This window comes from Bufo bufo, chromosome 3 (assembly GCF_905171765.1).
Source record: "Bufo bufo chromosome 3, aBufBuf1.1, whole genome shotgun sequence".
Taxonomy (NCBI): domain Eukaryota; kingdom Metazoa; phylum Chordata; class Amphibia; order Anura; family Bufonidae; genus Bufo; species Bufo bufo.
The window spans coordinates 627,031,143-627,052,218 of NC_053391.1; the positions used below are offsets into that span (position 1 = coordinate 627,031,143).

Sequence of the window (21,076 nt, forward strand, 5' to 3'; positions counted from 1 at the left end):
ATGGAGTGTATGTCCCTTCTCAAATGTTCTACCATCTCTGTGTAGACCAGTGAAGGGCAGCATACATCAGTGACCGATACTCATAGCAAGGTGGCACTGGAGCTGGTCACAGTGCACGCCAGCGAGTCCTCATATTAATGAGGTCCCAGCTCTACTCGCTCATCCCTGCTAGTAGATCATGAATATCAGGACTCACTGGCACGTGCTTTGCATTGAACAGATCCAGTGCTGGAGCTGGTTAATACACAGCAGACGCCGGTGAGTCCTCATATTCATCCAGCTACACAATACAGATTTTACCAAACGGTTGGGTCAGTTCAAGTAGGTGACCCGGCATTCTGCTCAGGGGATCTATCACTAGTTTATGCCACCCTCAGCATAAAACTGCTGACAGTTTCCCTTTACATTATTCAGTATGGAATTTAATATGTTTTATGTCCGTTTTATGCCACCAATATCAGATATCTCCAGAATAGGGCCTCCAAAATAAAGCATGGCATACCACACAGGCACGGCCACCCTAGACTCACTTTTATTAGAGTGCTGAAAATAGCCAAGGGCCGAAACTTCTATGGGAGTTCCAGAAATAGCACAGCGCCCCCTCTCTGGGCTCTTTTCAGAACTACCTTAGAAGTGAATGGAGAGTACGCAGCAGATGTGCGGTGTACTTTCCTTTCTAGGGATCTGCTGCCCACAAACGATTTTATGTGATCACTTGACGAATGGTCGATTGGTGGCACATTTACACAAGATAATTATCGGGAACAAAGGTCCCTGATAATTGCTCCGATCCTGAGGCCCGTGTAAAAGGGGCCTAAGCTGGATGTTTGGGCATGGATTGGCATCAGATCAGGTTAGAGAAGACGACCCTGTCCTAGAAGTAAAGAGCAGCCCTACGCCATGGCCTGCAGATCAAACACACAGATAAGAAACTGGCAGCAGGAATTTGGGAGGAGGCAAATTCCTGTGGATTTGATGGCTCCAAGTTTTCTTTACGCATTGCAGAGAAATCTGAAGCCTTTAATAAACATATTTACTGCATGAGATGACAGAGTACCAGACCAGGCGATGGAAGCCATAGTGTCCATGATCCAGCTCAGCAAGAAATCACTTCTATAAAGCATACATTCTTCCAGTAACGTCTGGGTACTTGAGGAGGGCGCAATGACACACATCACCACCTATAATTGGTATTTAAAGAACTACAGAGCCCAAAGTATTAACTACTCAATGATTCCCATCTGAGACATTGATGGCATATCGCTAGGATAAGCTATCAATATCAAACAGAAGCAAGTCCTAGAGGTTGGACCCACACCTGTCTCCAGGACGGGACCCCCAAAGTGAAGGGAGAGCAGCTGTGCATGCATGACCACCCTTTGTTCATAGCTGTGAACGGAGGGTGGTTGTGCATGCAGAGCTGCTCGACCATTCTGGAGATAGAAGATGGAGATAAAAGCAGGTTACAGGGGTGGGACCCACATTGATGTCATATCCCAGAGACATGCCATCAATGTCCCAGATGAGAATACCCCTTTTTATCTATATTAGGTACAGCGGTTACATTATTCCTATTGTTTGACTCAGGGCCAGATCATAGGGAGGGCACATGCCCTGAAGCCTTCACCACCCTCTCCACCCAGTCTACCCAATCTATGCCATGTAGCAAACTTTAATAGGACCACAACATTGCTATGAACTGCCAGTGATATGGCTTTGACCTTAGTGCTAAATGTGCGTAATAATATGACAACCCTTGTGCCACCAGCTAAAAAGCCACATGCATGATGTCAGATACCCCCACGTGGCTCCTGGGCCAATGGTTGGAGAAGACTGCCTTAAGATATTAATACCGACAATTGTAAAACATGAATTGAACTTGGGATAAAAATGAATTTTAAGGTGACAAAAACATTCTTAACAAAATCATACTTTACTGGAGTCCACAGTGTCGATATCTCAGAGGTTCCCCTTGGCGCATGACACCCATGAGGCCCCAGTCGCTATCTGTCCATTTAATGATTATAAAGCAATTATCCTGGTGCAAGGCATCAGCAGTGGTACCACAGAGGACTTTGTCTAGAGGAAGATGACCAGGAGAACACCGAGACACTGGTGGGCTCCCTGATACGTATGATTTTTCAGGGTAGGCGTTACACCAACTCTGAATGGTCATGTCGACGTCCACATATTAGTATACAATGATGGCAGTTAGAATATAGTAAAGAAAAGAGACTTACTGCAAGAGATTCCATTTGCTAGCGAGACAGCGTGGTGTGAGAAAACAGGAGAAGAGAGGACAGTTTCACGTCAGTGCATGCAATATAGAGAACCCAGATCTGAACAGCTTCACGTAAAGCAGCGCTAGCAGTCATTTTTCAACCACTGGAAGGGTTGAAAAACATCATTTTATACCTACGGCATGCAAGGCAGTCACACAAGCCGATAAAAAGGAATAGTGACAGAAACATTAGAATCCGGAGATACAGACACTCATTGCTCAAGGGCAGTGTTCTGGTGACAAAGTGTTACCAGAGTCTCCAGGCCACTGACCCACTCGCACCAGTGAAGAGACTTCATTTCTGCAGCTGCCTCGTCTCTCCTTATAATAATCAATAATTAACCAATAGTTCTAGGATCAGGTCATGCACTATGGAGGGCCTTAAAGGGGTTTTCCGAGATTATTTAACTGGATAGGTTATCAGTATCTGATCGGAGGAGACCAACACCCAGGACCAAGCTGTTTAAAAAAGGCACCGGAGCTCACAGTAGTGCCACGGCCTTCTCTCAGCTTACCAAGTACAGTGCCATACATGGTATAGCGGCTGCGCATTGTATCGCTAGCTGCTCCTAGGCCACGTGACAGATGAACGTGACATCACTGGCCTAGAAAAAGCTGGAGAAAACCTCGGCGCTGACGAGAGCGCTGCTGCCTTCTCAAACAGCTGATCCGTGGGGGTCTCAGGTGTTGACCCCCACCGATCAGATACTGATGACCTATCCGGAAGATAGGTCCACCTGTTAAGATATCTCAGAAAACCCCTTCAAGGGTTTGGCTACACTGCAACATTTCAAATAATGTTTGTCAGTACAGGTGACATGCTGCAATGTGACAGTCACAAAATAATGCAGACATGTCCGAAATTTGTGTTGCAGGTCGCGCACAACTTTTCTGCCATTGACTTTAATGGAAGTCATGCACGACGCGCAACTCACCTGTGTTTTCACAGCCAAATCACAGTTTTAAAATGGTCGAGGACAAGTGGCACTTATTTATGTGTCTCACGACTTTTCCAATAGCCATACTCCAAAAGAATAAGACTCTCAGTAAGCAGTATATGAATGTCTGTGGCTATAGAATTATTTGCTCCAAATTCCACTGGTTTTATAGTTTCCGCCATGGTCGGTAATGAGGTTTCCTTTGGTGTGTATAGGCATGGGCTGAGACAAGGGGGGAGATTTATTGTAACTGGTGCAAAGCACAACCGGTTTAGTTGTCCACCATAACCAACTGGATCGATCCTTTCATTTTCCAAAGGAGCTCTGAAAAATAAAAGGTGGAATCTGATTGGTCCCTATGGGCAACTAAACCTTTACACCAGATTTGATAAATCTCCCCCAATGTCTCTGTAGAAAAAAAATCCCCCCATTAACAAGGAGTGCATAGCGATTCTCAGGACATTTTAAGCCTTGTACCAATCCACAAGCTAACAGACTAACCCTAAATCAGTTTGTAGGTATACGTCCCTAACTCACAATAAATTAACCAGCCTGATGGGAATGTTAAAAATCAAAATAATAAATCTTTATTGGTAAAGAACATTTAAAAATAGAGGGAATAACCCCACTACAGCCTTTAAGTCAATGGGGACGGATCCGTTTTCTATGACACAATCTGGCACAATAGAAAACGGATCCGTCCTTCATTGACTTTCAATGGTCTTCAAGACGGATCCGTCATGTCTATGTTAAAGATAATACAAACGGATCCGTTCTGAACGGATGCAGACGGTTGTATTATCGGTGCGGATCCGTCTGTGCAGATCCACGACGGAGCCGCACCAAACGCGAGTGTGAAAGTAGCCTTATGTGATTGTGCAACAATATTCTGCCTAGTTGTTGATACTCGGATTCGGAGCATCGGCGCTATGATGTCCGCCCACACATTCACATATCTGCACATGGCTCCATCCATTGACATGTATGTATGGTAGTCTATATGTATTCAGCCATACAACGGATACGCCTCTTTAAGCCTGTTTATTTATTAGTAGGCTTATTCCCTATATTTTTTTATATTCTTTACCTAAAGATTTATTATTTAGATTTTTAACGTACCCATCAGGCTAGTTAATGTATTCTACTAATCCACCTAGGAAATCCCACAAAACCACAGGGAAATGCCCACTGCGGGGCCCTACCATAAGCCCCACCACAAAAAACAGAGCATGGTGGAGCATGTACCCTAGGTGGTGAGTGCCCACAAAACTTGGCCTTGACCAAAGTATTTAGATACAGGGCTAGGTTAGAGAGTAAATACTAGTAATGGAAACCCACTAAAAGTTGTCTTAAAGGGGTATTCTGGTTACAGAAAGTTATTCCCTGTGCGCAGGAGATCGCCAAGTACAGCGCTCGGCTATCTTCCCATAGAAATGAATGGAGCGGCGGCGAACATTTCCGTGTCACTCCAGCCAGTCTATGGGACAGCGATCAGATGTTTTCCTCTGCGCCCTAGACATTGAATGAAGCTGTAAACTTGGGATTTCTATTCTAGTAATTGCTGGGGGTCCCAATGATAGTGTATCGGATATAGCGGTTTATCGGATATAGCGGTTTATATAAATGTTTTTGTTTTTATTTATTTTAAGCAACCTTTTATAAGCTACTACAAAACTACCCCGCCGATCAGCTGTTTGTGATTGCTAAGCTGTGAGGAAGCAGCGGTGCTTACCACAGAGCTGTACATTGTATAGCAGCTCAGCCCTATTCACTTGTATTGTGCCCGATACAGGAAACGTTTTTCAAAAGTTAAATGTTGTAATGCACTGTGTATCCCAAATGGTTGTGTATAGACAACAAACAGTTAACACTGGCAGTCTTAGTTTCCAGGGTGATAGGCTGGACCCACCCGCTGGTCAGTAGAGTGTCTTAGTTGAGCTAAGCTAGAGGTCAAGACCTGCATGTCTGAGCTCCTGCCAAGTAGGCCCAAAGAGAAGCCTTATCCAGAAAACACCATTCTTGAGACTGAAGAACTGCCAGAGTATAATTTAAGGTCCGCAAATTGAGGATCCACAAAACATGGACGCCGCCCGCGTTTGTTCCGCTATTTGCGGAACGGAATTGGCTGCCCAGAATAGAAATGCCTATTCTTGTCCGCAAAACGGACAAGAATAGGACATGTTCTATTTTTTTATTTTTTTTGCAGGGCCATGGAACGGAGCAACAGATGCAGACAGGACACAGAGTGCTGTCCGCATCTTTTGCCACCCCATTGAAGTGAATGAAAATACGTCTCGGATGCGGAAACAAGCCACGCTCGTGTGCATGAGCCCTAACTGAGAGACTACCCCGTAGGGAAAGAGAACAGACTTTCACAGAAGGTCTAGAACCATCAAACTCATTCTGGATTCAGATAGTAAGGTACTGCACGTTTATGGCACTAAGACTTTGCTGCTGTGGAAAGTGTATGCTTCTTTGGCGTCCGCCAGACTTTGAGACAAACTGGCCAACTGATCCAAGATCTGGACCCTGCAACTGGGAACTGCAGAAAGAGTTAATGAGAACAGAATTGCACAACTGGGGTAAGGCCGAATGCACACGGTAACACGGCCTGGATTCCTGTTCAGAGCAGGAGCGCACTGCGTCATTGGTTTCTCTGACGCCGTGCGCTTCATGTCGCCGCTGCTGTACAGTGATACACTATACAAGTGTATTACTGTAGTGCAGCGGCGGCATGAAGCGCACAGCGTCAGAGAAACCAATGACGCCGTGAACAGGAATCCAGCCCGGCATACCACGGACCGCTCTCGGCCGCGGAACACTCATTCGGCCTTATTTGGAAATATTGCTAATTGAACTTGGACCCCCCAGGGAGGATTACTACCATCATTGCTACTGCCTATACACAACTATTAGGAGAAGCCTACTCTGTAACATACTTCAGAACTGTGCCTGTTGCTGTTATATGAACAACTCCTCCTAGCATCTATTTATTAAACGGCCTGGTCAGTGACTCCACCATCCATCTGCTGGCCCGTAAATCTGATTGTACCCCTCTACCCAACATCCAGAGCACCCCACCTAACACCAGGCAGGAGCCCCCAAAAAGGCCAGGGTGTTCCCCAATCACTGCCTGGCCCCAAGGAGTGTTGGGGTGAGGACAGCCACCATGAATCAAGTACTGCTCCCATCAGTGCCACAAGTACTACTCCCCTCCTCCTGGCTCTTTCCCTGTGCATTGCTGCACATGCCCTACCTAGTCTCATCTATTTTTGAGGGTCAGACTCGTCCATTTAAGTCTATGGGAATGAGGAACAAAAGAAATGCGCACAAAAGCCATCTGTATATTGTGCGTTTTTCAGGGATCCTTTTTTGAGATGGAAAGTTGAACACAGTCTTGTGAAGAAGCCCTTGCTGTGAATATACATTCTTCAGAAAGAGAAGCAAAGAACAGTACAAAACAAGTTTGATAGATTTTTCCATTCCCCACCTACACGCTGGCGACCTTTCACACGCGGACTTGCTCATGTGGATCAGACTTTCATATCCACAGCATACCCATTATCTTGAATATTTTGTGCAACTATAAGTATAAGGTTGCACATGTCTGGCACATGCATTCAGCGGCACTGTGCAATTGCCCACGCGGACTTTGGCTTCAATGCAGCCATGTTTCTCTAATCCTTAACAGGCTGTATGAGATTGGAAAAATAATCTTTTTGTTCCATAAACAGCGCCACGGTAGGCCATGGGCTGTGGTCAGTACTGCAAGTGAAAGGGACTGAGCTGCAATACCAGACACAGACCATGGACAAAAACGAGATTTTTGTATAACTTACCAGTAAAATCTCTTTCTCGCTCTTCCTTGGGGGACACAGGAAACCTTGGGTATAGCTCATCTCCATAGGAGGCGTGACACTAAGTGAAAGACTGTTAAGCCCCTCCTCCAGCAGCTATACCCTCAGCCTGGAGCGAGCGACTACCAGTTATGTGCCCAAGTAGTTAAAACAAAGGCAAGGATCGACCAAATTAACACCAACAAGTCAAAAACTCCCGTCAGGGCAACCAAAACAATGGGTGGGTGCTGTGTCCCCCAAGGAAGAGCGAGAAAGAGATTTTACTGGTAAGTTATACAAAAATCTCGTTTTCTCGCCCAATTCCTTGGGGGACACAGGAAACCTTGGGACGTTCAAAAGCAGTCCACAAATAGGGAGGGACCACAACCCAAGATGAATTAAACCACCGCAGGTATCAAGAAACCGCCGCCTGCAAGACCAGGCGGCCCAAAGCAGCATCCGCCGATGCATAAGTGTTCACCTTGTAGAACTTGGTGAAAGTGTGCAAAGAAGACCAGGTGGCCGCCTTACACAATTGTTCAGCCGAAGCTCGATTCCGCTGAGCCCAGGAAGCCCCGACCGCTCTGGTAGAATGAGCGGTAACACCAAAGGGCGGTTCCCTGCCCTTAGCACGGTAAGCCTCAGCAATAGCCATCTTGATGAAGCGGGCAATAACCACTTTAGATGCCGCCAGCCCCCTGCGCGGACCCTCCGGAACCACAAATAGAGAATCCGAGCGCCGAAAGGGTCTAGTTACATCCAAGTAGATCCTCAGAGCCCTAACAACATCCAGACGGTGAAGATCCCGTTCCCGAGGATGAGACGGGGACGGGCACAGAGAAGGAAGGACAATATCTTCATTCAGGTGAAAAGCGGACACCACCTTCGGAAGGAAGTCCGGAACCGGGCGGAGAACCACCTTGTCCTGGTGAAAAACCAAGAGGGGTTCTACGCAAGAAAGTGCCGCCAATTCAGACACACGCCGAAGAGACGTGATGGCAACGAGGAAAAAAAACTTTGCAAGACAACAAGCGAAGGGAAACCGTGCGCAAAGGCTCGAAAGGAGATTGGAGAGCCGTCAGCACAACATTAAGATCCCAAGATGGAACGGGAGCGCGATACGGGGGAACATAGTGAGCAACCCCCTGAAGAAAAGTCTTAACTGGACCGAGCGGAGCCAGAGGTCGCTGAAAAAGGATCGAAAGCGCTGAGATCTGACCCTTTAGGGTACTGAGACCTAAACCCAAGTCCAGACCAGACTGCAAGAAGGATAAAATCGTGGGGAGAGAAAACCGAAGGGGATGAACATCTAAGGTCTCGCAGAAATTCAAATAGGCCCGCCAGGTTCGGTAATAAATCCTGGACGATGCCGGTTTACGCGCACGAATCATGGTACGGACCACGTCAGCAGAAAACCCCCGCCGCGTTAGGACCGCGGTTTCAATAGCCACGCCGCTAAACGTAGCGACCCTAAATGCTGGTGGAAGATCGGCCCTTGAGAGAGGAGGTCTTCTCTTAGAGGCCGAGGCAAGGGGGCGTCTGCCAGGAGCAACATAAGGTCGGCGTACCAAGGACGACGAGGCCAATCCGGGGCTATTAGGATCGCAGGCGTGCCCTCCGCCGCGATCTTCCGAAGGACTCGTGGAAGAAGAGGCAGGGGCGGAAAAACGTAGAGGAGAGAGAACTCCGTCCAGGGAAGGACGAGCGCGTCCGCGCCGTAAGCGTCCGGATCCTTGGTTCTGGCCATGAAGGTGGGAAGTTTGTGGTTGAATCTGGAGGCCATGAGATCCACGTCCGGACGACCCCAACGAAGGCAAAGAGACTCGAAGACGTCGGGGTGCAGAGACCACTCGCCCGGGTCGATCGTCGTCCGGCTGAGGAAATCCGCCGCCCAATTGTCCACCCCCGGGATGTAAATGGCCGAAATGGCTGGAACATGAATTTCCGCCCAGCGAAGGATTAGAGACACCTCCCTCATCGCCGCCGCGCGAGTGCCCCCCTGATGATTTATGTATGCCACAGCCGTGGCATTGTCCGATTGGACACGAACAGGGAGACCCTGAAGCAGCGAAGTCCAATGCCGGAGTGAAAGGAGAACCGCCCTCAGCTCCAGAACGTTGATCGGCAGTTTGGACTCCGATGGAGACCAAGTGCCTTGTACGGACCGAGGAGGAAACACCCCCCCCCAACCCCGCAGACTGGCATCGGTGGTAATCACCAACCAAGTTATCGGCAGGAAGGACTTCCCTTGGAGAGGGGTCCGTAACCACCAGAGGAGAGAGGAGCGAACCTGGGGGGGGAAGGGGAAAGTGCTGATCCAGACTTTCCTGGGACTTGTCCCATGCGGACAGAATGGCAGTCTGAAAGGTGCGGGAGTGATACTGCGCGTAGGGGATTGCTTCGAAACAGGACACCATCTGTCCCAAGACCCGCATGCTGAACCGGAAGGAAGGATGGCGGTGGGTCAGAAGGCTCCGAACCGACCGATGAAGGAGCTGGCGCTTCTCTGACGGAAGCCGAACCTCCGCTGCATCTGTATCCAGCAGCATCCCCAGAAAGATCAATTGCCTGGATGGAACAAGAGCGGATTTGGGAAGATTGATAATCCAACCGAACCGGCGTAAGGTTTGTAGCGAGAGGTCCACACTGGCGGATGTCAGTGACAGAGAGGGTGCCTTGATAAGGAGATCGTCCAAATATGGAAGAAGAAAAACTCCCCTGGAACGAAGTAAGGTGAGGACAGGGGCAAGGACCTTTGTGAAAACGCGAGGGGCCGTCGCCAGCCCGAAGGGGAGAGCAACGAACTGGTAGTGGTCGGACCCCACTGCAAAGCGCAGAAAGCACTGATGACACTGAGCGATTGGAATATGAAGGTAGGCGTCCTGGATGTCGATAGAGGCCAGGAACTCCCCTTTTTCCAGAGAGGCCACCACCGACCTGAGAGACTCCATCCGGAATCGCTGAAGACGAAGGAAACGGTTTAACCGTTTTAGATCCAGAATGGGACGAACCGAGCCTTCTTTTTTGGGGACCACAAAAAGGTTCGAATAGAACCCCTTGAATCTTTCTTCCATGGGAACCGGAGCGATGACCCCTTTGTCCAGAAGGGTGCGAGTGGCAGTAAAGAAATCGGCCGCCCCTTGGGGATCCCGGGGAACCCGGGAGCGAAAGAACCGAACTGGGGGGAGGGACGTAAACTCGAGTTTGTACCCGGAAGACACAACTTCGAGAGCCCAGGCGTCGGAGACGTGCGCCTGCCAGAAGTCCCTGAACAGGAAGAGACGTCCCCCCACCCGGGCGGGTGGGGGCGCACCTTCAGGTAGTGTTCTGCTTGGTCGCGGGAGGGCGAGCAGGCTGTGACTTGCGCCAGGAGGGCTGGGTCCGAAAAAAAAGGTTTCTTACGTCTGTCTTGGACAGAGCTAGGGGATGGACCTGAAGAGGTGCGAGGTGCGGGAGCCCTGCGGGAAGACCTGAAGCGAGAAAAAGTGGGACGGCCTCGAGTGGTGGTCCTAGTCCTAGATTGAGGAAGATGAGTACTCTTCCCCCCCGTGGCTTCGGATATGATTTCATCCAAGCGGGTCCCGAACAATCGAGAACCAGTAAAGGGAAGGCCAGTAAGAGACCGCTTTGACGTGGAGTCCGCCGTCCAAACCTTTAACCAAAGCTCCCTCCTGGCCGAAACGGCCAGGGCAGACGAACGGGCTATGAGAGCCCCCGCATCAAGGGATGCTTCACAGACGAATTTGCCGGCTTGAACGATAAGTTGGGCTACAGCACGGAGGTCCTGAATAGGGATGTCGGATTCAAGCTCCTGATCCAGCTGAGAAGCCCACTCTGAAACCGCTTTTCCAGCCCAAGCGGAAGCAAAGACCGGCCGGAGGGCGGAACCGGAGGCTGCAAAGATACCTTTGGTAATGGCCTCTATACGGCGATCCTCAGTGGATTGTAAGGAAGAGCCATCAGCAACGGGAATAGTCGTGCTTTTTGCCAAACGGGCCACCGGGGGGTCGACTTTGGGTGGTGACGCCCAGTTTGTAATGCAATCCGCCGGGAATGGATAACAGATATCCAACTTCTTAGGCGGGGTAAAACGGGCATCAGGGCGGGCCCAGGCCTTGGAAACCACCGACGAGAAGTCAGTGTGGAGGGGAAAAACTGCAGACGTCTGTTTTTGGCGAAAAAAGGAAACACTGTTTTTTTCAGAATTAGGAGGATCATCGTGAATCTTAAAGGTATCACGAATATTGTTAATAAGATGGCCCACAGCAGAAGCCAGTTTTGAAGGCAAGGCCGAGTCCATATCACAATCTGAATCAACTAGTTCCCCTTCAGAGGGCATATCCTGTATCGAGGAAGGGCCCGACTGAGAGCGCACCCTTGGGGGTGATACTGAAGCATCCGAGGATGATAGGCGCTCCGCCCTAGACCGCTTCTGGGGTTGGCGGGCTCTGGAGGTGTCGCCTGGAGAGAGGGACTCAGACGGGTCAGCTAAGATAGCGGACCCTGAGGGCCCAGCAGGGGAAATATCCGGCTGCGATAAGGGCAATACCTCTGCAAGGCGGCCCACAACGTTAGAGAGGCTGACCACAGCCTGGGAAAGGGACCTAGCCCAGTCAGGGGGATCCAATACGCCAGGGGGTGACACAACAGATGGCGGACCCTGTAATGGGGCTTTGCAAGCCGAGCAATGCGGGTCAGGCTGCCCTTGAGGGAGGGGCGCCTTACATGCGGTGCAGGTGTGATACCAAGGACCGGCCGGCGCTGAGGGGTCAGACATGTTGGCTGAAGTAATATAAAAGCGTCCAGGCCAGAGGGCTGCAGAGCTAGAAAGGGTCAACAGTCCTACCAGGTCACAGTGGGAGCGGACGACAACAGCAGCGACAACAGCAGCGGCAACAGCAGAGGTAAAACCTGAGGTAAAACCTGAGGTAAAAACGATCCGTCCTGAGAGCAGGCACGAAGAGGAGGCGGGGCCAGCGATGAGCGGGAAGAAAGACGTCCGCCCCCCCGACTGAATGTCTAACATGTACAGGAGAAGCGGAACGAAGCTCCGCCCCCCGCCGGAACTTTCGCGCGCGCGATTCAAACAAATATGCCGCCGAGAAAATATTGCCCCCCGACCACCTCCTTATACACCGGCGGCGAATGACACACCGGTAGCCGGCAAGAGAAGTCAGCCGGCAGCTGAACACAGCGGCAGCACTGGCCGAGATAACAAAAGGCGGCCCCACAAGGCCGCAGCACCTGAGGTAAACTTGTGCAGTAAACCCTCCCCCACGAGCACCGCTCCGTCCTGCTCCACACACAAGGGGGGGGAAGCCGACAGATGACACACCGGTACAGAAGTTAAAACCCTAACGGGGGGGGGTTGGAACGGCTGCATAGCCACCTCACCAGTCGACGTTTTTACCCTCAGTCCATCCAGCAGGGACGCCCCTTCAGCCACTGGCACCGAAGTGGCAGGAAGCTGGAGAGGGGCTTGCAGGCGGGCGACCCTTGTGCTGGCGGGATGCAGGGGAGCTGGGCTGCCCTGGTCCTCCTTTTCTTCTGTGGGGGAGGCAGCAGTGCGGATAACCGGCACTGGCGCAGCTCAACCCCGGGAAAACAGAGAGGTCTTTGCGACTCTGTTGTCCCTGTTGAAAAAAGGAAAAAAGTTGAAAATAATAAAAAGAGAAAAAATAAAATCTTTAGCAAAGACAGCTCTGCAGTGTATAGAGAGTGTCTTGCCTCCTTGACACTAAGCAAAAAACTGGTAGTCGCTCGCTCCAGGCTGAGGGTATAGCTGTGGAGGAGGGGCTTAACAGTCTTTCACTTAGTGTCACGCCTCCTATGGAGATGAGCTATACCCAAGGTTTCCTGTGTCCCCCAAGGAATTGGGCGAGAAAATGGCGCTGTTCCTGGTGGAAAAAAATGAGTTTTTTTCTAATATAATACAACCACTAAGCACAGAACACATGGAGAACATGGACATTTTGCCCACTTCCTATTACCATCCACCTATTAGAAGGAGAAATCAGTGCATTTTTTTTTTAAAGCCTCCACTCCTAGCTGAGGCAAGGGATCAGTACATAATAGTCATTGGTCATGTCCTATATTACAGTAGTAATACATCGAGCAAGACTCTGAATGATAATATTCAGCTACAGTTCAGAGGAAATGAATTACAGAAAGTAGAACAAAAAAAAATAAAAAATGAAATTTTAGGCTTCTTTCACACTCGCGTTTTGGGTGGAAAAAAAACGCGATCTGTTACAATAATACAACCGCATGCATCCGTCATTAACGGATCCGTTTGTATTATCTGTAACATAGCCAAGACGGATCTGTCATGAACTCCACTGAAAGTCAATGGGAGACGGATCCGTTTTCTATTGTGCCAGAGAAAACTGATTCGTCCCCATTGACTTACATTGTGTGTCAGGATGGATCAGTTTGGCTCAGTTTTGTCAAGCGGACAGCAAAATGCTGCAGGCAGCGTTTTGGTGTCGGCCTCCAGAGCGGAATGGAGACTGATCGGAGGCAAACTGATGCATTCTGAGCGGATCCTTTTCCATTCAGAATGCATTAGGGCAAAACTGATCCGTTTTGGACCGCTTGTGAGAGCCCTGAACGGATCTCACAGACGGAAAGCCAAAACGCCAGTGTGAAAGTAGCCTTATACATAGTTGTCAACATACCAATGGCTTCATGGATTTACTGCTGGTATAACAGATTCACTTTACAGCACAGGAAACACAGACACCATTACCATTCTCCAGAAGAACATTAAATTAAGCTCCGGCAGAAGTAACAGTTACTTAAAGGCTATGTACACCTCCAGGGGCAATTCTTTTATTATTGCGTTGTACTCATTTTCAGCTAAAAAAATTTTTTTCAGTTGGTCTTTATTAAAAGTTTTGAGCCCCTTTCTCTGTACAGGCTTAAGATTTTCTAGTAGCACACTTACTGTTTCCTGTCAGGCAGCTCAGCTGACAAGGGTTTTAGAGATAAGGGCTCATGCATGTGCTTTGGTCCCGCATCCGAGCTGCATTCAATGGGGCCGCAAAAGATGCGGACAGCACTCCATGTGCTGTGTGCATCCGTTGCTCCGTTCCGTGGCCCCGTGAAAAAAATAGAACATGTCCTATTCTTGTCCATTTTACGGACAAGAATAGGCATTTCTATTCTGGGCCGCCCGTTCCGTTCCGCAAATTGCGGAACGCACATGGGTGGCATCCATGTTTTGCAGACCGCAAAACACGGCACGTTGGTGTGCATGAGCCTTAAGGCTGGTTTCACACGGGCGTTGCGGATTGGGTCCGGATGCGTTCAGTGAAACTCACACTATTTTGCAAGCAAGTTCAGTCAGTTTTGTCTGCGGTTGCGTTTAGTTGTTCAGTTTTTTCCGCGCGGGTGCAATGCGTTTTGATGCGTTTTTCATGCGCGTGATAAAAAACTGAATGTTTACAAACAACATCTCTTAGCAACCATCAGTGAAAAACGCATCGCACCCGCACTTGCTTGCGGATGCAATGCGTTTTTCACGCAGCCCCATTCACTTCTATGGGGCCAGGGCTGCGTGAAAAACGCAGAATATAGAACATGCTGCGATTTTCACACAACGCAGAACTGATGCGTGAAAAACAACGCTCATGTACACAGACCCATTGAAATGAATGGGGTCAGGATTCAGTGCGGGTGCAATACGTTCATGTCACGCATTGCACCCGCGCGGAAAACTCGCCCGTGTGAAAGGGACCTAAGGGTTATTAGATGATCGGCACAAAGTGAAAGTAGGATTCTCACAGCAAAGGCAGAAGTTAACCCTTTATGACAAACCTGCTAAATATTTTTTAATAAAGACCCATTGAAAAAAAAAATATTTAAGCCCATAATCAGTAAAAATCAATCATAAAAAATAAAATTCCCCCAAAAGGTGTACATAGCCTTTAAAAGGAAATATTCTCTCTGGCGATGTGGGTTATGTGAAGTTCTCCTATACAGATCTGGAAGTTTGGAATTTCTTCTGTAAGTCTGCCACGTCAGCTTAATTTTAATTATAAAAAATAAATGTATATAAAAAATAAAAGCTTTATAAAAGCAGTGGGGGGAGGGTCGGTGGGATACTTATTGCAAGCAGAGGCTGCCGTTGCCATGCCAGGATTACCGGAAGGTGTGACATACGTACAATTCTGACGGAACCTGATGCAACTTGTTGTGTCAAGCACATCCTGACTTTTGCATGAACAGAATTAGGTGAAACTAATTTCATTACCATACAAACAAATGAATAGGTTCAATACAACAAAGCCACGTTGTTACAAAGCTTCGCAATAACCAGCCCCGTACAGATATGGAGCGTCATATGAAAACTGGCAAGATTAAAACAAAAAAACTAAACTAAACTTAAACTAAAAAGCTGTATTACAGCTAAACATAAATATCCACACTAAATAAAACACAGGTTGTTGGAGTAAAGGGGCCCCATAAAGTCACAAATGGTGCAAAAGTTTCATTTTCTGCACCGCTGTCACCAATGACTAAAGTTTTAAACAGATATATTATTACTAAAGCCAGAAAATGGCACAAATTTGGGCAGAAATCTAGGCACAGAGCTCATTTTCTGACTCTAGGGCGCTCATACTTTTAATACATTTGGCACAATTCACGCCAAAAATCATTATTATTTTTAGACTGGAGTGTAAAATCCCAGTCTTAATAATTAATCTGCTCTAGAGGGTCCTATTTTGATTGCTCTCATCAATGACTGGCCTAAAAACTGGGTCATATATGTGGAGACCAAGTCCAAAACCGAGAGTTTGTGACCAGGGTCAATTGATATTGGACAGGTCCCACAGTAACCGCCTTTGTGCCTAGAAATCTTAGGATGGGAAGATGTCTCATTGTCGATCGATGAAGAGGAGAGGTCTTCCCATGTGATACAAGTTGAAGGAGAAGGATGCTGTTCTACCATGATGTGTGATCAGTTTTAGGGCTCATGCACACGATATTATTTTCTTTCTGTGTCCGTTCGTTTTTTTGTGGACCGTATAAGGAACCATTCATTTCAATTGGTCCGCAAAAAAAACCCAGAAGTTACTCTGTGTGCATTCTGTTTCCGTATGTCCGTTCCGCAAACAGATAGAACATGTCCTATTATTGTCCGCATTACGAATGAGGATAGGACTGTTCTATCAGGGCTCCGCAAAATATGGAATTCACATGGACGTCATTGGTGTTTTCTGCGGATCCGTTTTTTGTGTGCATGAGCCCTTAGACAATTGTGAAAATTGTGCGCGCTGCACTAATAATTATTCTAAAGGGTTTTCATGAAGACAATCTCTTTCCATTTGACCTACTAAGTCAAATGGATGTCACAGACAACAGACCCCCATTGGGTCCCCTCTCTTAGCTACAGCAGCTGGCAGACCTGTCCTTTCCATGTATTACAGGGTCAGCCATTCATGTTCAGGGCAACAGCTGATCCCCATGGGGCTTATGAAGCTGGACCTGCGGCAATGAGCTGATTACTGGGACATCGTCAGTCTGAAAGGGGTCGTCTCATCAAGATTTCAGTCTGGAGCCATATTTTCATTTTTTAATACACATGGCTTACTATTAGTATGTTGCATTTTATACTTGAGGATGAAGCTGTGCCATGAGTTACGCTATTAGTCTGTTGACAGGTAAGCTTCTCGTCTTAGATGACAAATAAAGTCGGTTTCTTACTTTTTCTTCCGAATCTCCTGGTTGACATGTGATGACTCCGTCTTTTGAGCCCCCAGCGAAGGTGGATTTACAGTTTTTTAACCACTGATTGGGAGAAAATGATAAATGTTTATAACATTAATATAGCACATGCATTGAGAGCGTATCTACCTGTGCTAAAATGAAAAAGCAATGAAATAGAGATATCTAGTGGATGTAAAAAAAAAACAACATAACTATTGACTGAAATTGAGCTAGAATTCTGGTGCACGTGTTGCACACCAAGTGTTTTATAGCGCTTCATTTACGCTACAACACTTGACTGCAGCAGTCAATTCCTGGCCTTTTCCGTGCCCCACTGAAGACAGGGATTGGCTGCAGTAGTCATGTGTTGTTGGAGTCACATCACAGCTGACCGGCCAGGAGAACTGGAGTAGGATCTACCAACAGTAATAATTAGAGATGAGCGAATCGACTTCGTATGAAACATCCAAAGTCGATTTGCATAAAACTTTGTTTCAATAATGTACGGAGCGAGCGCTGCGTACAGTATTAGAATGTATTGGCTCCGACGAGCCGAAGTTATTACTACGTGAAGTCTCGCGAGACTTCGCGTAATAACTTCATAAATTGATTTCTACTGTAAAAAAAAAACATTTCCCGAACTCGGGTTTGGTTCCAAGTGGTACCCGAGTTCGGGAATTATTTTTACAGTAGAAATCAATTTATGAAGTTATCATGCAAAGTTTTGCGAGACTCCGCGAAGTAATAACTTCGGCTCATAGGAGCCAATACATTCTAATACTGTACGGAGTTCCTGCTCTGTACAGTATTAGAACAAAGTTTTATGCGAATCGACTTTGGATGTTTCATAGTAATATAGTAAGATAGTAATAATCAACTATTTATTGCAGGCAGATCCCAAGTGTTGACAGTTTACTCCTTAAACCGGACAACCCCTAAATAGTCTGATACATTCACCTCAACATCCCCAGAAGAGGCCATAGGGGTAATGCCCATCAGAGGCCCTTATGGACAAATATGTCTAACGTTGGTTTGTAATCCTTGCTTATTTTATTTTGTAGATTGGTTGGATGGCTTACAATTAGATATTTTGGCATTACTAAATATCAGCCGATTCAGTGTAGCGTCAGCGCCGTAACCACAAAACTACATCCACTGTGTGGTGGACGGAGCTGGTTATTGCAGTGCTGCTCCCCTTCTTATCTGATACTACCGCTGATCTGCTGTTTCAGGCCCTTGCCAGCTTTGGAAAGTATACAGCATACAAGAGGGCACTTAAATGATAGCTAAGCTACAGTACCATGGCACGGCCACCATGCGTTGACTGGCTTCTGCTACCAGCTGCGATCACTGTATAGTTTCAAGTGCCCGCAGCGGATCGGTGAGGGTGTCATGTCGATATTGATGATCTATCCTAGGGACGGGTCATCAATATCTAAGTCCCCCAAACACCCCTTTAACTATTTGCACCTTGCTCGACAAGAGACCATGTATTGGCAGAAAATGTGTGGCTTAGAAGAAAAGGCACATGGGTGGAGATGCTTTAATGTGTGCAAAAAATTGTGCCCAACATTTGCTGTGAATTAAGCCACCCAAAAGGTAGTGTAAAGTGCGCCAAACTTGACCAGCACCACTGTGATAAATTCAGCATCTTTTTGGGCGGTCTAGTGTAAGTTTACACTGTTTAAATATTAGACAGGACTAATAAACCTGCCCAAGTGTAGTTTACATCCAGACAATTACTGACCATGGGTGACTACTGGCCCATGTGATCCTCATGACTGGTATCCAGAATACACTGCTGTGCACGAGACCCAGGCCAACAAAACTATTCTAACAAACGTAGACCCGTAACTTGTTGTTACAAGGGCCTCTCAGTTATTGGTATTACTAGTACTCAATTATTGAAGTTAATGGACATTTATACTCACAGATACTGTAGCCTCTCTCCTATTGTTGTACGTGTCCAGATATTCCTGCAGCTCTAAAACACTGAACTTTAACTTCTCAAGGAGTCCACATGATAACAGCTGAAAGACAGGTTTCAAACCGGTAAGTAATGCAGCCTTATGCTGTGGGCTTTCGCACATTTTGGCATTCTCGCATGTTTTAAGAATCAATGGTCACTTTATAGTTGACAGTAAATGGATGTTTAAACCTGATTATACGAGTATGGTTGAAGCCCAACAGCTGAGATATTGGAAGAGGAAGAACCAAAAACCCTGATCCTGTCGGCAGAGGAATCGCTACTGGGCATATGCCCAGTATGCAAGTTATACAAAGGGCATGGGAGACAGTGGTCAGCCAAACGAGTGTTGCAGGGCAGCGTCAATTCTTTCCCAAATGCATTTCTTTTTTTTAAATATTTTTTTATATTAAATATTTTATTTTCATTTTCAACATGTCAAAATACAAAAAGAAAACAGAAAGGATAGACAATAAAAATGCAAAAATATGCACAAACATATATTACATAGTTATAATTAATAACCTCTATATTCTATCCTTATCTTGTTTCCTTTCACATAAAAATAAAAAATAAATATAGAAAGAAAATATAGAAATTAATATGCTGAGGTCAACACGTGAATGAATAATGTACTGATGAGATATTGTATGAAAGCCATTGATGTCTAGGCACTGCAGTAGACTCCAGCATTATAAGCCATTTCAAGGATATGCCTCAGTCATCTGGGGTGTAAGAATCTATTGTTTGAGACACGTTACCACTGCATTTGACCATTTAATCACCATACCATCCAAGGCCATTTTACAATTTCATTTTGCATCCTGCTCTGTTGTTTATCTCGAAAAATACACGACTGCCTTTCCAAGAAGAATTATCCTGGTTGCATGAAGAGTACAAATAAAAAAAACCTTCTCCTTTACAATACTCACAGTCTCTGCATCCACAAAGAGAGTCGGACACTCAGAGCACATTGTCAGTAGCTGTGAGGTGCTCACAAACTTAGACCCGATCCCACGAAGACTATCTCCGAGATAACAGGCAGCATCGCATGTCAGGAAGCAGAACCTCTTCTGGATACTCTGCAAGAAACAATGGTTCATTTATGTTCATTGGATCATCATAGTGAACTAGTCCCAAATCAAAATCCACTTCCGGTCTCGGATACATCAACACCTTGAAATCACACAAAACCATTACATGGAGAGCCTTGATATTTTCAATCAGCTTATCGATTTGGCATCACCAGCAGAACCCACCTTGAACAAGGAGGAGAACACATGAAACGTATAAACCGCACAGGACCCATCAGAATCAGACATGAGTTGATTGAGATGACTCCGCCATGCTTCCTCTGCATCATCGCAGGCTGTTGGTTGGAATGCAGCCAAGATGGCGGAGAAGAAAGGTGAAGGAGGAGGCGGCGTTATTTGGTCTCCATCTCCAAAGCTTTGAAGAAATGAAATAGCAGTTATAATAAGTGGAATTGTTGGACGGTCCCATCTTCTTCCATCTACATGGTTTACATTTATCACTTGTGAGGCTCAATATATTACTCCTAGTTCATAGCACAATATTACAGTTCAATTCTATTTGGTCAGACCTACAGACTGCAATGTCCCATTTACTCTCTTTCCACCTTGGAATATTAAGATTTAGAGAGATGTAAAAGATGGCTGTCCAACAAAAAAACTTTCCCGAAGAATCTGCATTGCAAAGATGTTCTAATTAGACACCACAAACAAACATGCCACCTCATTCCCAATAAATCTTTCTTAAGAGGTACCTTGTGGTCTAAACTGTGTTTATACATTACATATACAACAATATATAGCCACTGTGAGAAATGTGTGGCTTTATGTATACCAAGGACCTGTAATAAGGTAAGGAATTCTATGTATTGAAAAAAATCCAAAAACATACTGGGTCAGTGCATACTGCTCCATCATCCGATCATCTTTCTCCTCCTCAGCCATCTCAAGGCTAAAGCTATCATTACATTCAAACACCACTGGCATTTCACTCATTGACCCCGATAAGTCATCTTCTTGTACAGTTGCATCATCTTCATCAAGGGCAGTGTCCACCTAAAATATGAAAATTTGATACAAAAATTACCACATTGACTTCAACTGATCAAAGTTCCAGTATCAGACGGTTGTGTCTAATGTAACATGGTATGGTATATGGTAACGCTGGTAAGGTTTGGCCAGAGACTTGGGCATTTGAAACCACTTAAAGGGAGTTGTCAGCTACTACACATATCAACACGAACCAAAAACCAAGCCCCTGTTGGAAATACACGGTCCGGCTCCACCAAACTAAACCATATCACCAAACAGAA

At 46.7% G+C, this 21,076-nt stretch overlaps 1 protein-coding gene across 8 annotated transcripts in view; it reads right to left on the reverse strand.

The window, feature by feature from the left end:
- Positions 1–21,076, reverse strand: part of FRY (FRY microtubule binding protein) — a 294,523-nt gene that overhangs the window by 4,320 nt on the left and 269,127 nt on the right. For 5 of the 8 annotated variants that reach the window (XM_040426147.1, XM_040426153.1, XM_040426146.1 and 2 more), the window contains 6 exons: positions 20,656–20,819; positions 19,992–20,181; positions 19,665–19,814; positions 18,698–18,796; positions 16,764–16,847; positions 2,241–2,258 (listed from right to left, as the gene is read on the reverse strand). In XM_040426147.1, the coding sequence (XP_040282081.1) occupies positions 2,241–2,258; positions 16,764–16,847; positions 18,698–18,796; positions 19,665–19,814; positions 19,992–20,181; positions 20,656–20,819 (705 nt within the window). The remainder of the gene's footprint in view (positions 1–2,240; positions 2,259–16,763; positions 16,848–18,697; positions 18,797–19,664; positions 19,815–19,991; positions 20,182–20,655; positions 20,820–21,076) is intronic. The other 3 variants (XM_040426148.1, XM_040426149.1, XM_040426152.1) reach the window with 1 other exon arrangement.